Source organism: Pyrus communis, chromosome 14 (assembly GCF_963583255.1).
Source record: "Pyrus communis chromosome 14, drPyrComm1.1, whole genome shotgun sequence".
In the NCBI taxonomy this organism is placed as follows: Eukaryota; Viridiplantae; Streptophyta; class Magnoliopsida; order Rosales; family Rosaceae; genus Pyrus; species Pyrus communis.
In genome coordinates, this window is record NC_084816.1 from 2,849,274 (window position 1) to 2,866,055 (window position 16,782).

At 37.3% G+C, this 16,782-nt stretch overlaps 2 protein-coding genes across 5 annotated transcripts in view; both read right to left on the minus strand.

The window, feature by feature from the left end:
* Positions 1–372: 372 nt before the first annotated feature.
* LOC137715167 (probable WRKY transcription factor 2) lies at positions 373–5,168 on the minus strand. 4 transcript variants are annotated; one of them, XM_068454401.1, is made up of 6 exons: positions 4,704–5,168; positions 3,076–3,600; positions 2,425–2,601; positions 1,396–2,243; positions 1,142–1,300; positions 373–1,037 (listed from the first exon to the last, which is right to left on the minus strand). In XM_068454401.1, the coding sequence occupies exons 2-6, from the start codon at positions 3,520–3,522 to the stop codon at positions 470–472; spliced, it is 2,199 nt and encodes a 732-aa protein (XP_068310502.1). In that variant the 5' UTR covers positions 3,523–3,600; positions 4,704–5,168; the 3' UTR covers positions 373–469. The 4 variants fall into 4 exon arrangements, with proteins under 4 accessions (XP_068310502.1, XP_068310503.1, XP_068310504.1 ...); XM_068454402.1 differs by having other exon boundaries at positions 3,076–3,607; XM_068454403.1 differs by lacking the exon at positions 4,704–5,168 and adding an exon at positions 4,553–4,691 and having other exon boundaries at positions 3,076–3,607.
* Positions 5,169–16,347: 11,179 nt separating this feature from the next.
* LOC137715638 (receptor-like protein kinase BRI1-like 3) overlaps positions 16,348–16,782 on the minus strand; it is a 2,730-nt gene continuing 2,295 nt past the window's right edge. Inside the window, exon 3 of the mRNA XM_068454980.1 lies at positions 16,348–16,716. Coding sequence (XP_068311081.1) covers positions 16,348–16,716 — 369 coding nt within the window. The remainder of the gene's footprint in view (positions 16,717–16,782) is intronic.

The window sequence follows — 16,782 nt, forward strand, 5'->3', positions numbered from 1 at the left end:
CGATTAGATATACTGTAATGACGTGTAAAGAGTGCACATGATTGTTTGAGGAGGATAATACAAAGAACTTGTAAGTAGTCTCCCTAATAGTTGTGTTGTGCACGATATCACTCTAGTGCCCTAGCCCACCTTTTGCAAGGGCACCATTGTCACACTTGTGAGACTAGGAGGCTTCTTAAAGACTTGATGGGGAAATTTTGCGGTCTCAAATTCAAAAGGAAATTACCCAAAACCAAAAGAAAATAATAAAAACAAAATATATATAATCTTGTGGTACTTCTCTTTCCAGAGTTAAAACGATCCTGAGTTCAAATTACCCTATCCTGATTGATCAAAAACGAAAATGATAAATAAATGAGTCGAGCTAAAATGGATCATAACCAACATTATATATATGTATATATGAATATAGAGAAAATTAAAGACTTCTTTCCTCAAAAGATTAGAGAGTAAAACAAAAGGGGAAATTCTACATCTGTGGTCCAAGAGGAAGCCTACTCATAAGCTGTTGGTATACTGATGAGCCATTGGACATGATTAGTCCTGGTTCTGACATTGGCTCCACTTTTGGTTCTCCTTTTGGTAACATGAATGCCATTTCATTGACCTGATGGCGCTGTTGTGCAAAGTAAGGATGGTGAGAAGGCAGAACCGAAAGTTTCGGTTGGCCAGGACCTAACCCGGCCATTGACAGATTGGCGAAGCCAGGCTGGTTCATCCCGAAAGAGAAAGCGTGTGACGGGCCCATCTGCTGCCTTCCAGGTAGGTTGAATGAACCCATTGATGATGGCCTTTCGAATCTCCCCATGCTGTTGTGCACTTGTGGCTCTGGCCTGTGTGGGTGGGTTTGGATAGTGGAAGCTTGGCCAGGCATGTTGCTGGAAGGGCCGGAATTGACGTGGCTACTGTTTCGAGCAGCAGGAACATCATGATTGTGCTTCCCCTCGTAGGTGGTGATCACCGACTTGAGGTCATGGGATGCTCTCTCCACATGCTTTCTCACAGTGCAGCCAGCATTTGTGCACTTGTAGTAACTCCTGCAAAAATAAAAATAAAAAGAACAAGGAATTTTGTTTCATCCTCAGGCATGGTAACACAGAACAAACAAAGAAGAATTCAACGGTGATAATAAGGAACAAACCTTGGATTTGGATTTCCTTTCACAACCTTCTGCCCATACTTGCGCCAACGATATCCATCATCAAGGATGTCGACTTCACTGGTTGTCTGGACCACGACTCTAGGCTCGCGAATGGCTCTGGTAGCTCCACTCATTTCTGTTGCATAGGCTTCAATTTTCCTGAAACATCATAAATATAAAGATACTTTTATGGTGACCCCAATGTCTAATACCTTAGATCGTTCACCAAAAGCTAGAAAGAGGTGAGCAGTAACCTTCTTTTCGACTCAGATTCATCTCCTTCACCATCATAGGCCAATGAAACGCTGCCATGTGTCCCCCGATCATCTTCCTCTTCATCATTAGAAAAGGTAGATGATGCGTCCACCACATCACCTGATTTGTGGTGCGTACCATTCTGCGCCTGCATAGAGGATTGGTTGCAGTAGTCAGGGCCCACGGATGCTGACGAAGTCACCTCAAGGTTGTCATGCTTCCAATCGGGACCTCCAACATTCGCCTTTTGTGTATTTGCCCAAATTGAATCACCATCAGCTCCACCTTGTTCAGGGATGTCTGTTCGCATGTCAACAAGTGGGTTGGATGATCCCATGGCAGCTGATCGACGATTGGGAGGAGGTTTAGGGTGGTTATGGGCCCCTTTGTAGATGATCTCTGTTACATGACCCTCTTGAGATCGTTCAACCTTTTTCTTAACCTGACAATTTGGATGTGTGCACTTGTAATAACTCCGTGGATACTCACTACCTTTTACTTGTTTCTGTCCATATTTTCTCCAATTATATCCATCTTCGGATGCTGTACCACCACCAGCAGCTGCCATGGAATCACCACTGCCTCTTTCTTCGTCTGGTTGCTCATCAAGGGGTGGAGAATGTTCAGTACTGCCACCCACCGTATCGAAAGCCCTTGGGTCTGCAGAGATAGTATAAGCTCCATTGTCTTTTTCAGTAGACGTGCGAGAGAAGTCTGCCTGGTGCTGAAGATTGTTTGTATTCTGGTTTTGAACTTTGGTTGGTTCTATACTTTGAGAAGAATTTTCGGACTGGACTGAAACCTCCATGCTGGTAAAGGATTGCTGCTGAAAAGTACCTGAACCCATCTGTATATGGCAGAAAATTACTTACTAACCCATGTGGGAGACGATGAAGAAACATAATGCAATTTTGTCTTAAACAGAATACACTAGGACTCTCCAATAAACACATAAAATAACTAGCATGTGTGCATGCATGAATACTTGTGTCTTTTAAATTTGGGAAAAGAATCGAGATTAAAATTACTTTTCCAGTCGGACCGAGAAAGAAGGAGCCTGATTCCGCAACAGGCTTGAAAGCGAAGGAAGCATTTATGTCCTCAAAGAAATTATTTTTGTCAGGGCTCTCTGGCATTAATGTGGAACTCCTGCCATGGCCATTTGAGATAAATGGAAATTTTCCGGTTGTTGGAGATGGCTGTGCCTGCAATGAAATCCAGAAGAAGAAAAAAAAATTCAACATGTGTTGGGATGAACGTCGACAAGACTAAAACTTACTTTTACATTTCATTACAAGTGGAAGAAAACTTTGAAGTAGAGAAATAGCTAATTATCTCTCTAATAACTTCCACATACACGCCCTATTTTAAACGAAAGCAACCCCGAAGTCAAACCACTTGATACAATGTGATATGAACTTCAACTTTTACACTATTTCTGTACACATGTAAATCATAAACTATCTTATAATTCGAAATTGGACCCAAAAAAATACAAATATTGGTTTTACGACATTTGTCCATGTTCTTACCATCGCATAAACAAATAATGTTTCGACAGTTCAATATGTATGCCTCGAACTTGAAATCAATTTTCCGTTTTAGCCCATTAGATGCCCAGGACTTCACCAACTAAACTACAATTAAGCACTACAGATATTTCCAAAGTTGCATCTTACCAAAGAATTTGAAAGGAAAACAGGAGAATCTAGCAGTGTGGTTGGACTGAGACCAGGAGGTATTGTCAGATAAGGAGATCGAATGTCAGAAGTATGTGAAAGATCAGATGATCTAATGCTTTCAGTATTCAGCCGCGGAGCATTAAACCCAGCTCTGGCTGCAATCCTTTCCACAAGCCCTCCGCGTGAGTTTGACTTGTACTCCGGAAATGAACCCACTTCAGTTATATCCTCACCAGAAACATTGCATTGTGACAAATTTTTTCCGTTGTTTTCTCCTTCTCGAGCTCCCAGGAAGAAATCCTCTGTTCTATTGTTGCTGTGAGGTTCCAAGATTGATCTTGAACCAATGTCGTCAACTAACATTGACGAGAAGAAGGCTCTTGGGCTTGGACTTGGAGGCACCCAATCTCCAATTATGGCAATGTTATCATCAATGCCAGCCATCAAGCTTAAGTCGGTTCACTATTATCAGGACACAATAGGGACCACTAACAATCAAGGCGTTGCACCGAGATCCAACTCCTGAAAGCTTAGCAGTGAATGCACAAGAAAGGAAATCCATTTCAGAGCTACATAATACATAAATAGCAGATCAACAATTTTCTTGGGAAAAATCTTTATATCATAAATGCACATTGTTACATGAAGTTCTGTTAGCTTGCACAGAAATATCAGAGGAAAGAAAAAAGCTTCGAGTTTTAGCTTTTTAAACCATACAGCCATCTTGTTTGGTTAAAAAAAGCATCTTTTTATTTATTTTTTTTTTTTGGGAGGTGGTGGAGGGACCGGAGAGGAAATCTAACGACCTGAAAACACAAACCAAGTTCCTTAAAAAACCAATAATTAAACATACAACCTTTTTTTGCTTTTACTTTTAATCAGCTGGGTGTTCTCAGAAGCAAAATCGAAGAAACAGGCATGAACTACGAAGTTTCCCCCGGGCTTCATATCAATTAAGATGTCATCACAAATAATTATCATTATAGTTATGATTGGAAGACATTAACACAATTTTTTTGTTATGATTGGATGATTTTTCAAAAGAAAAAGGAAAGAAATTTAGACAACCATATCCATAAAATTTCCAATCCAGAGTGCAGGTTCAGGTTGTTGCAGGACAAAAACGTTACAAAGTTGGCAAACATACATTTCAAATTTGAAGAATTATGAATACAACCAGTTTGCTAGATCCTGAAATCCATTGAAGATCTAAACTTCAGAACACTGAAAACTAAAGAACCCATGTTGCAGAATTCAGAGAAAAAATGGAAAAAGGTAGTGAATTTTGGTAAATTGTGACGAAGCAAAACAAACCCATGTTGCAGAATTCAGAGAAAAAGGGAAGAAAAAAGATATGAATTATGGTAATTTTTGATGAAGCAAAACAAACCCATGTTACAATATTCAAAGATAAATGGGGTCACTATTAATATCATTACCATTATTGATAGAGAACATAAAAAAGGTGAGGTACCTTATGTTTGCAGGGAAGGCATTGATGTCAGAGATACATAAGAATTTCTCAAAATTAAGAGACACAACACTGAAACAGTAATAAAAAGCAAACTGGATGTGGAAGGGGAGAGAGAGAGAGAGAGAGAGAGAGAATGATTAAAGATGATTACCTGAGTGATTAAGAGTCAAGGCCCAGATGATGTTGAATAAGAGGCCAAAGACCAAAAACTCCTCCTTTGACCACCACCACCACTACCCACTAACCTCCCAACCACCCCTACCCCTCCAAACCCAAAATCTGTAAAAAATCCTTCCCTTCTCTTCAATTCAGAAGAAACCCAGAAAGCAAAACCCAATTCCAAAAAACACCAAAACAACAACCCTTCTTCCTTCCCTATTAAAAATCCTCAAAGCTTCTATCTCTACCTCTCTCTGGGCTACCCCAAATTGCTATAGATATTGATATGATTATGTTCTTTGACAAAATTACAAAAAGCAAAATCAATACTTTATTGTTTTAATTTTTCACATTAAAAAAAGGAGGGATTTGAAAAAAAAAGGAGATGGGGGTGAAGTTTTTGCAATGGTGGTGGACCAGAAAATGGATGGAATCTTTGAAGAAAGAGAGAGAAAACAACAACAGCAACAAAAAAAAAAAAAAAGTGAACACCACAATCAACAGACACAAAGAAAAAGAAGCTCAAAATCTCAAACCATTTTTTTAAATTTTAATTTTTACATTTACAATTTTTTTTTTTTCACCTTTTGGTTCTCCTTGTTTTACTGTTCTTGTTTTTGAAGATTCCTAATTAGCCTGTGTATTATTCTCTTTTTTGTACTGGTCCTCCCAAAGGACCTGTTTGTCCCTCTTGCAACTGTCCAATCACAGGCTGCCACCTGGAATTTGTCATGACATGCAAGGGCATTTTCGTCCTGGTAAAAATTCCATGATTTGAGCATGATGGAAGTAGGGTTAGAGTTGGTGGCAGGCGATTGCAGCCTGCTCGTAATTATTGGGGATTTTATTTATTTATTTTTATTTATTTTAGTTAAAAATTAATTATTAGAAAATATGTGTAACGCTGGGGTGTCCAGAGTGTTTAGCTGCCTAACACCTGTTTAAGTATCCTTCAAATGTGAAGGGATGTTGTAACTGCCTGTTGCAGATTCGCACTTCAGCTTTTTTCGTAGTAATTAATGTATAATTAATATATTATTGCTATAATTAATAATATAATTATCATTACCTGCTAATATTAGCTTCAATATAGACCAAAAGTAAAAGCATCATGGTTATAACTCATACGTCCAACATGCATAGGTATTTTCTTGTCACTCGCTGTGTTAATATAAGACATTTATGTTGTCGGCCTGTAAATTTGCACATTAACTTAAAACGAGTTTAGGAGGTTTATTCAATCTAGAATACAAGCATGGTTTTATATCCAATATGTATAAGCATATTCGTTGGTCACACTCAACTCTAGTTAACATAAATGATCTTGCAAGATATTTTGATGTTTATTCAATTTGTTCGCGTCATTACATGTCGAATATAGACATCTTCTCATATTGCATTTGTGTTTTCAGATTATGAATCTAAACTGCAATATGATGGAGGTTGTCTTACTTAAGAGAGATTTATTATAACTATGAGCACAAAACTTGTGTTTATTGGACCACGAGACCACAAGACAAGGTTTGATGTTTATTAAACAAGATAGAAATGTAGTTGTGAACTTCTTAAAAAGAGACAAGCGGTTAAAAGACAATTGCATAGGGATGGTCGGAGCTCTCAAGGATGAAGAATGGTAAATAACATTTGACCCCCAACCCTATCTAACTTTTTGAGAACGATTCAACAACTTACGCAATATAAGTAAAACTGGTAAATGGGTCTTGTTTATCGTGTTCATGTCATATTTGTTGTCTTAACAGTCGTATCATATCAAATCAGTTATCTTAACGGGTCGTGTCGTGTTCAACGTGTTATCCTAACGTGTCGTGTCGTGTTAAACCCGCTATCTTAACAGGTTCTTAATAAGTTACCGGATAACGACCCGATTCTTAACGAGTCGTGGCGTTTTTTATCGGGTTAACCGGATCGTGTAAAAAATTACCGTGTCTAATGTATACATTAGTATCGGGTTTTTAATTGGTGATCCAATAATGACTTGACTCGTTAACAGATGACCCGATAACGATCCGACTCGTCAACGGATTTTTAACTAACCTGATGACGACCCAACTCGTTAACAGATGACCTAAAACCTGTTATTTTTGTGTCGTTTTATGTAGAGTTAATAGGTCGTGCAAATTTTTTTTTTTTTATTGAAATGAAATATAAGACCTTTAAGCTAACTTATAATATTTTCAGGCGAAAAAGGACAAGTTAGAGTTTTTTTAAATAACAACTAGCATTTGCCTACACACTTTGTGTGTATGAACACATTTGTTTAGAAAATGAGAAGGAGAGAGGAAGAGAGAGAGAACGTGGGGGAAGTGAGAGGTTTTTGTTTTTGGTTATTTATTTATTTATTTTATAATTTTAAATATTAGACATATTTTAACATCACATGTAGGTGATGTAACATCCCACATCGTCCAGAGGAGTGGATCCTCTAAGCCTTATATGTACATGCCCACCTCCATATAGCACGAGGCCTTTTGGGAGCTCATTGATTTTGGGTTCCATCATAACTCTGAAGTTAAGCGAGTTGGGGGCGAAAGCATTCCCAGGATAGGTGACCCACTAGGAAGTTCTTGTGCGAGTTCCTAGAAACAAAACCGTGAAGGCGTGGTCGGGGCCCAAAGCGAACAATATTGTGCTACAGCGGAGTCGAACTTAGGATGTGGTGGAGCCCGGGTCAGGATGTGACAGGTGAGGCTTCAATAAAAAACAGTAAAATTTAGACCTGTAAAATTACATTATTGCCTATCATTTTTTTTGTGTGATAGAAGACTCAGTTGTCTTTTCATCTCATTTTGGTTGATAAAGAGGATTTCATTAATTAATAGAGATTTTTAAATATACAATTTACTCCCCACATGCTTAGGCAATACATATCCATTATAAAATAAGTAGAAACTTAAAACAAAAACCAGATTTTCATTCTCAGTACTTTAATAATCCCAACAGTAATTTGGTTGTGAACCAAGGCAAAACAATGAAATAATAAACAGTTGGAATTATCAATGACATATTATCTTTTGGTTAACAAAGGAGGGAATGGAATATTAAGTCTATTCGGCTATCGGTTTTTTTTTTTTTTTTTTTTTAATTTTTAAGTTAAAGTTTCTATTATACCCTAAAATTTAATGGAAAAAAGGGTGTTAGTGAAAATGAGAAATAGTGCAACACATTGCTAAGATTAAGTTAAACTATGGGTAAAGTTCATAAATTATTGTTATAATTAAGCCAATCTATTTTAATTATAATATTCACTCATGACTTTATCATCCCTCGCCACTCGACGAATCATAAGAACTTTAGCTTTTAAGTGATATTGCTAAGAATATTTGGCAATAAAATTTTAATTAATTGATTACTTAAGTGGGAGGGGGGGAGGAGAGACACAGTCCAGTATATCAAGTATCGTAATACAATTGATCGATTTTTTTGTTTAAGTTTTCAACCAATTGTATTATGATATTTAGTATACTAGGTCGTGTTTTCGGCATATTGAAAAATCTCTTGACAGGAGGAGTGGAACTATCTAAGCACACTAAAATAGAGGTGAAAAGGTTGGGACCAATATTTAGGGTTTGATTCTATCTAGAGGATTAGCACAAAAATAATGATTGGTTTATAACTAAGTATTGTTGCTAATTTGATTCCAATTTTTGTCGTGCTTATATAGAATAATGATATATTATGAAGAATCTAATTCTAAATCTAATCTGACCATGCAATTTGTTATGTGATCAATATTTAAGGTATGGTTTTTGAGTTGTCCACTTTGCACAAAGTTATTCCAATCACTATAGTTTAATCATTTCACTAATACTCATGACTCATGATTGTTCAAAAGACTATGGGGAATTACAAAAGAAAATACCAAAAGCTTAATAAACAACAAAAGTAGCAAGGCCATACCGTCAAATCCATTAAAAATTCTCTAAATCCACACATCTCCAATGAAATATGAATAGTGGATCATACTTTGCCCGATTATCTCACCAAAATCATGAATAAAATCTTACGCGTTTTCCTTTTCTCAAGTAATGAAATATTGTAAGATTCCACATCGTTCAGGGGAGTGGATTCTGTAAACTTTATATGTATATTCTCATCTCTACCTAGCACGAGGCCTTTTGGGAACTCATTGGCTTTGGGTTCCGTAGGAACTCTGAAGTTAAGCGAGTATGGGGCCAAAGCATTCCTAAGATAGGTGATCCATTGGGAAGTTCTGCTCATGTGAGTTCCTAGAAACAAAACCGTGAGGACGTGGTCGGGACCCAAAGCAGACAATATTGTGCTACGGTGGAATCGAGCCTAGGATGTGACAATTTGGTATCAGAGTCAATACATGGCCGGAAGTATGGATCTTATAAGCCTTATATGTTTATTCTCATCTCTACCTAGCACGAGGCTTTTTGAAAGCTCATTGGCTTCGGGTTCCGTAGGAACTTCGAAGTTAAGCGAGTACGGGGCCAGAGCATTCCCAGAATGGGTGACCCACTGGGAAGTTCTGCTCGCTTGAGTTTCCAGAAACAAAACCGTGAGGGTGTGGTCGGGGCCCAAATGGGACAATATTGTGCTACGGTGAAGTTGAGCCCGTGATGTGGTGGGGGCCCTGGCCAGGATGTGACAACTGATATGAGGTTTGGTTTGGTTTGATTTGGTTCAGTTCTGTTATAAAATATTACATCAAATCAACAATTGTCAGTCATTTACAATTTAGAGCTCATTGTTTATTTCGTACTCTTTTGCCTATGATACAAAATCAAACGAGAGAGAATTTGAACCACGTGAACTAATGCAAGATTAAAATCAAAAGTAATATGGGAAGAAAGTTGAAATTTTATCATAAAATCAATTAGCAATATGAAGAGCAGTTTAATATCTTCTAAGTCTTTGCAAGGTTTGTCATTTCACCGATGTGAGATTTTTTTACTTTACATCCTCACACGCTCACTCGCGTGTAAAGAATTTTCAAGCCAAATACGTTGACAACACAAATTGAGTGACGTGGAGCACGTGTGAGTATTGGGCTCATATGATGTGAGACTCTTTCACCTTCACTTTCTCAAACGTCCCCTAACGTATGACGAATTTTTAAGCCAAACACGTAGACAACACAAATTGAGTGACATGAAGCACATGTGGCCGTTGAGCTTCATACATGGGCCTAGAGGTGGCAAATCAATCAATTGGGTTGTTAATGGATACATGTTAAGACCTGTTTAATTTGATATCATCATTATATAAAGGTGAGATTGGTAGTAGTGATAATGGTATAAGGTGAAATCAAACTAAATGAGTCTTAATGGTTACCCGTTAACAACTCAATAAGGTGATTTACATCACTACGTGGCCCAACCTGCTTTGATACTATAAAGAAAATTGAGGTTTTACTATAAGACCAATTGACAATATGAGTAGTAATACAATCTCTTATAAATTCTTGCAAGGTTTTTCTTTCGCGGATGTGTTATCCGATCCTCACAATTAGTGATAAGTATATATGAGAAAATAGGATTGAGCCAAAAATTGGCACCAATGGGTCTTAAGAGGAGATTTGGATATATTTTGTTGGGATGTGGTAAGCATATGCCAATTGGAAGGATGAGAATTGACAACAAACCTCCAACAAGACATGCAACATAAAATTGCCAGCACAACACGTAAAGAAAATTTAGAAATTTGAGTCTTACAAAAAACAATACATCAATTTTTAAATAGCAAACAAACAGCACCTTGTCGATCCTCATCCTCCGTCAATCTTCCTCCCCCCTCATGTGACAACATACAGTATATTTATTTATTTAAAAACAAAATTAAATATGTTACATAAAACTTTAAGGACGTGTCCCTATTTTCCCATTTCTACTGAGTCAAAAAGATACTTTGACTGAGTCCTTTTCTCATCAAACTCTCTCTCTCTCTCTCTCTCTCTCTCTCGTCACACTGCAGTTACCAATTTTTTTTTCCTTTCCGACATCAAACTCTCTTTAGTCCTCCCATGTGGCTTCTCATGGCAACTCCCTTTCTCTCTCGTCATACTTTGACTCGGTCTTTTTTCACATTTCAACTGTTTGCAGATACTCAACTAAATTCTGAATTATGTTAGGTATCGTAATGCATCAACGGTTTAAGAGATTTTTTTATGTAAGTAGTGAGATGAGATATCTTAATCATCGTGTGTAAAGTAGAAGTGATAAAGATCACATATGGATATCTTAAGGTTTCTTTTTATTGAGGTATTATACAAGTATGTGATGTTGGTCCCATTTGAGATATTTTTCCATCGAATTAAAATTGCATACATACACATACCTGATCGATTAAGCTTAATATTTGTCGAGAATGAATCACACATTGATAGAATGAGAGATATTGCATGAGCTTATAAGTAGAGTTACTTTCCATTGCTAATTGGTTTTATGATGGAACCTCAACCTTTTATGATATCAGAGCAAGTTGTCTCACGTATGAAACCCAACAACCATACGTCACCACAAATGTGTTGAGCTACTTCTTATCTTGCCAATTTGTACTCTCAACTTTCTTTGCGGTACATAATCGTAAGTTTCGGAATGATTAACTATGAAGTTAGGTTTGTAATGGTGATTGCACAATTTGAATTATTCAGTCGATATACGCTACAGTTAATAGTCTTTGACTGAATAAGAGAGGTGGACCCATAAGGGGATTCACATCAACCAATCATGAAAATTACGACTCTTTTTGGTGAGGAATTTTGGAGTCTCAAAAATTGAGGTCAAGTATTTGAAAACTGATCACAAAAAGTTAGATATGAAGCATTATAATTGTTGTTCATCAACATTGCAAGGGCAAGCGAGACGGATTTGCACGTTCTTAGAAATTTTGTTTTTTGTTTTGTTTTTTTTTTTTCAGCTAAAGATTGTTATCATTTGGTATGAAAGCTCAGCTTGTGGGGATATAGTAACGATACAATCTTTTAAATATGTGGTCGCTGATATCATTACTCCACTAACGCATACGATTGTCAAATATCACAAAATAGAACCTCTAAACATGAATGTTTGGAAGATAAGAATGCAGTTGCTTCTCAAAAAACAAGATTTTTTTTTTCATTCTTGAAAAAAGAGAGCAAATTCCTACTTAGGATGGATCATTTAAAAATATCTCTCACGTCTTTATAATACTTATGAAGAGTTTTTCTAATTTGTTATTCTACATTGTGCGACCAATCTCTTGATAATTTTACTTCAATCACTTATGACTTGAAAATTCTTCAAACATAACCTACAAATCCAAATTGACCGACTGTGAAATGTACTTAAATCTTAATTAATTAACCATATTAAGAACTTAAAAGTTCTCTAAAATGCGGTGGGTGGGTGGCTTGGCTTGCATTGGAGTGGAAGGACATGCAAATAAAAAAGACAAGAGTCGTACATAAAGAGTTGCATTTTGATAAACAAATTGACTGAAATCTTAGGTAACAAACTTGAGTCAGAAATTCAGAAAGTCAGTATTTATTATTGGAGGAAAACCTGTCACATGCCAGTCTTTTTTGTGTACTCGCTCACTCAGTAGCCCAGTGGACAGTTGGGAGGAGTGGGGGGACCTTTATTTTGTAAGGATTGAGATCGTCTTCGGACCTCATACTTTGAAATCTATAAATCGAGTAATTTGGATCATTTAAGATAGAGATATTTAAACGTTGGAGAGAAAGATTATGTGTGAGATGGACTAATGTGATGAGCTAATAGGAACTGCATTATTAAAATTGAACGATTCAAATTGCTCGATCTGCGGGCTCCGAAGCATGAGATCCGGAAAGGATATCAATCCACTTTGTAATTCAGTTCCTCCTACCTAGCACTGGGCTGCTTGCAAGTTGCATTGTCTAGCTTTCTAACTCAGACTATCATGAGATGGGCCTCACTGCGGCTTATTGGCACAGCTTCTTTGGTTTGGCTTTGCCACTGCTAGACCTTCTGAAATGGGATGAGAGGGGGAGAGAAACTTCCACTCACTTTATGAAAGTGGGAGAGAAACTACTCTGCCGTTGCTGCGTGGTTGCGGGCTGTCCGGCCAAAACATAACGGGTGGGATGAAGAGAAGGGTGTGTCATGTGTGTGTGGGGTGCCCCGGGGATGGTTAGGTGGGTGGTCCGGATGCTAGACCCCAATTTTTTCCAAAAGGGCGAAGGTTCAAACTATAGTTATTGAGAAAATCTTATATGTCTATTTCTTGTCGCGTGAGTAATGTGAGCAAAGAGACATGCATACAGTTAGAAGTGGTGGATTCGTGAATTTGTGGTGATTGACGAAGTGGAAAGGGATTTTTATACAAAAAGTTGTATGAGATATTTCGTCAAATACCTTTAACTCATAATGTTACGGCGAAATTAAATATCTAACTTCAAGTGTATACGATTTTCTCTTGGTGTTCAGGATATTTGAAGCTTGTTTTGTGGACTTAAAAACACTATAAAGCTCTTACCCCACTAGAAGAAAAATCTTAAAAATTAAAGGCTTAAAGCACTTGAAGATAAAGGATGGAATCATATATAATACAAGAGGACTAGTTGTTGAGACTAGAGAATTCCCCTTTCAACTTATCCTGCAAGAAAAACAAGCAAGACTCAATGGAAGAGAATCATAACCTTGAGGTTGTTTTTTGGTGGTCCAGTTTACTAAGTAGTCTGACTTTTTAAATAATTTTCATCATTCAATTATTAGAGTCAATCTTCTCCGTTTGATTTCCCGAACTATTCAGTAATCCCATACCATTGAAGAAAATTACGTAGTTTGATGATCAAAATCTGTGTTTGTAAGTCCACATTTCTCTTACTCTTAAGCAATTGCTAATCTTGAAAAATAAAAAGAAAATAAATACATCAAAGATAGACAAAGTCACTTAACATACACGTGAGCACGTGCCACAAGGCTAATGTTTATAACACTACTTATATGTTATATCAACGTCACTTATGGACTAATTGTGAGAAGCTGTCTTTGGACTAATCGGTAAAGAACCAATTCATGGAACGATAACCATTCATCTGCAGAAAAAAATTCAAAACATCCCCAATGGGCCAGTAGGAAAAACTTCCAAGTGCCCTTCACTTTCGGATGTGGGGCGACTCTCATATCTACTGCCATGCGAAAAGTTTGAATTCCACCTCAAAACTAATTGTCATAGTAGACTAACTTCACAACTTCTTATAAGTCTATGCAAGATTTTCTAACTTTCTGATATAATACAGCTCTCCACTTCCTCACATATAGAAATCACAATGGGAATAAGGTTTGATAAGACAAAGAGTAAATTTAAAACATCAGGCAATAACTTACAATCACAAAACAGAAAACCCTGTTTGAGGTCACCGTTTTTTAAGACTGTGTAATAAAAAACCAAAAGAAGTTCCAACTTGGTCATTTTCAAATGTGCAGGCCGACAAGAAAATCTGCACATAATCCTCAAGAAAATCCAACGTTACCGAAAGAAAACGCTGATATTATGGAGGTAATGCAAAAAGCTTCATAAAGTAATCCAAATTCAGCCCTACGATTATTAGCCTAATTAATGACTTGTGTTCATAATTTCAACAGAAGAAAACGAGTCCACATGCTTTGTCATCATCATATAAGACAAATTACTACTAAAACTTTAAAATCACGAGCAGAGCATCTCCAACGTTACTAGCTAATTTTTTGTTATTGTAACTAATCGGATAACCCAAATGTTAATTTGGCTGACCAACATTTCCAACGATACTAGATATTTTAAGTAAACAACTCAAGCTCTTTTTATGCCCTTGAAGCCCACAAACAATGCAATTCATAGTTTGTAATGTTTAGAAAGAGAGAACTTTTTCTCTCCTCTGAGCTAAATTTAGCTAGTTAAGATAGCTAATAATTTAAGTAGTCTGTTGAAATTTGGTTTTTCTCCTTTTATTTATTTATTAAAGTAGCAAAAAAATTCTCATTTAGTTAGGCTGTTGGAAGTGCCTTTAATAGGTTCACACTTAAGTTTACTTGCTGACTAAATTTGACCTACACCAATAATGGTCAGCTAAACTTAAATTAGTCCAAACCCCAATTGATAATCTCTCTTCCGAAGATGGGTCATGTGTGCGAACGGCCGTATACGGCATTTTTTCTATGGGGTGGGTGGGACCATATGTCGCTCGGGGTGTCGAGAAAATATATTGTGGTTCCAATTTATGTGTGTGACAGTATGAACACGTGATTTGACGGTTGTTCACCAAATTTAAATGAAAAGAATTTGAACTTGATAACACTAAAATTGCAACAAAAATTAAGAAACATCATATTAAAATGTATTTCAAATAATCAAAATCTTTTCATATCAAATCATCTATTTCCTGAATTTGAAATCATTTCATCCAAATGAAGTCCATGGTAGGCCTCAATATCTCATCATCATGATCTGCTTTTCAGGATTAATCACCAATAAAACTAGAAACAATGTGGCAAAAGCCTTTTTTAATTTCTTCTACCAGTTAAATTTGGTCAGCCCACTTGCTCAGCTAACATTTCTGTTGAGAGCCGAGACCATTCGGCAGCAGGAGAAATTCTAGCGTGCGGCTACCATATGCGGCAACACTCTCACAAAGGGTGGAATCAACGTGAATGTGCTGCCGCAGCCACACTCCAGAGTTCATGCTGCTGTAGGTTTTGTAACCTCAACATGGGAAATGTTTTGGGCACAACAGACTGCTTTTTACCAGTAGTAATGCAGTAATTTGATGCTTTATCTTGATAGTTGGTGCATACGAAACCATGCATATCTTTCGAATTCAAGGTAAAATTGAAACACGAATTGCTTGCCTCAAAAGTAAATTTTATCCAAAAACATGTTGAACCAATCCATCAGGAGGATTTGAAAGTACATATTTCTTCAGGAGTTGAACAATAACAGTGTTTTCTGAGGCGCAGGTGTCGAGCAAAGCGTTTAGAGTCTCGGAAGGTGAGGCGTAAGCCTTCGGGTTTCTTATTTTTTCTCTAGTTATAATACCACAGAGGCAAAGGATGAGAGGATGAGAGGATGAGAGGATGAGAGACTTCACTAGTACAATATCAACATTTTGTAGTCTGCTGTAGTGAGCTCAAAGAATGGTAGTTTAACTCGCGGTTTCGAGGGCCGAAGCAAGACGATTAAATGATGAACAATGTATGAATTTTTACCTCAAAACTCTTGAAACAAATACAGAAACCTATTAGAAAACTGCAAATGGTTTGAAATTTTGAATTACTTAAAGACTGCTACTACAACTTTACAAAATCACAGAAACCAATTGTGATGGACAATGGTAAAACAGTAGTTAGCAAAACTGTGAGAGAGGAAGGAACACAAGCCAAATAGAAAGAAACAAAGTCCTTTTCGAAGCCTTGGTTATACACACGATTTTTCGAATGAACGAATATACACATTACCCCAACTTTGAGCTAACAAAAGACTTCATCATTTACTTTGTTCTCCCTATGCGTTTCTTCTACATCTCTCTCTGATTCACAGTTCTATTATATACAGCGCGCATTGAGAAGGATAGAACCCCGGTCTTCGATTTGGGAAAATTTGATCCTTGGAACCACATCCGGATGCCATATGCTATGAATTAAGTATTTCTTTTATGGTTCTTCGACAACAGTCTCTTTCAGCGAAAAGTCATCAAGGACGTCATTCTGTGAATCAACCTGAAGCTCTTTAAACATAGCCATAACCTGAATCATGGTTGGCCTACGGAATGGCCTGTCATCAAGACACTCAAAGGCAATCCGCAGATACTGGTATAGTTCAGCCTCACCGGATATTTGTGTCAACAACTTGGTGTCCAGTATCTCACTCCATCTCTTCTCCCTCTGAAGCAGCTTTGCCCATCCAACCAGATTGTTGTCATCACCAAACGCTGATGGGTCTACAGGCCTTTTCCCAGAGAGAAGCTCTAGCAGAATAACGCCATAGCTGTAGACATCCCCTTTTGTTGTGCATCGAAAACTCTGGTAGTACTCAGGGGGAACATAACCTGGAGTGCCTGCAAGGGTGCTCACACTGAGATGAGTGTC

Bases quoted from the DNA above. Each gene is read 5' to 3' on its own strand.
- LOC137715167 (XM_068454401.1), bottom strand. From the start codon at position 3,522: ATGGCTGGCATTGATGATAACATTGCCATAATTGGAGATTGGGTGCCT. The intron at 2,244-2,424 runs GTAATTTTAATC...TGCCATATACAG, and splicing joins TTCTCGGTCCGACTGGAAAA to ATGGGTTCAGGTACTTTTCA. The intron at 1,038-1,141 runs GTTTGTTCCTTA...TTATTTTTGCAG, and splicing joins AAAGGAAATCCAAATCCAAG to GAGTTACTACAAGTGCACAA.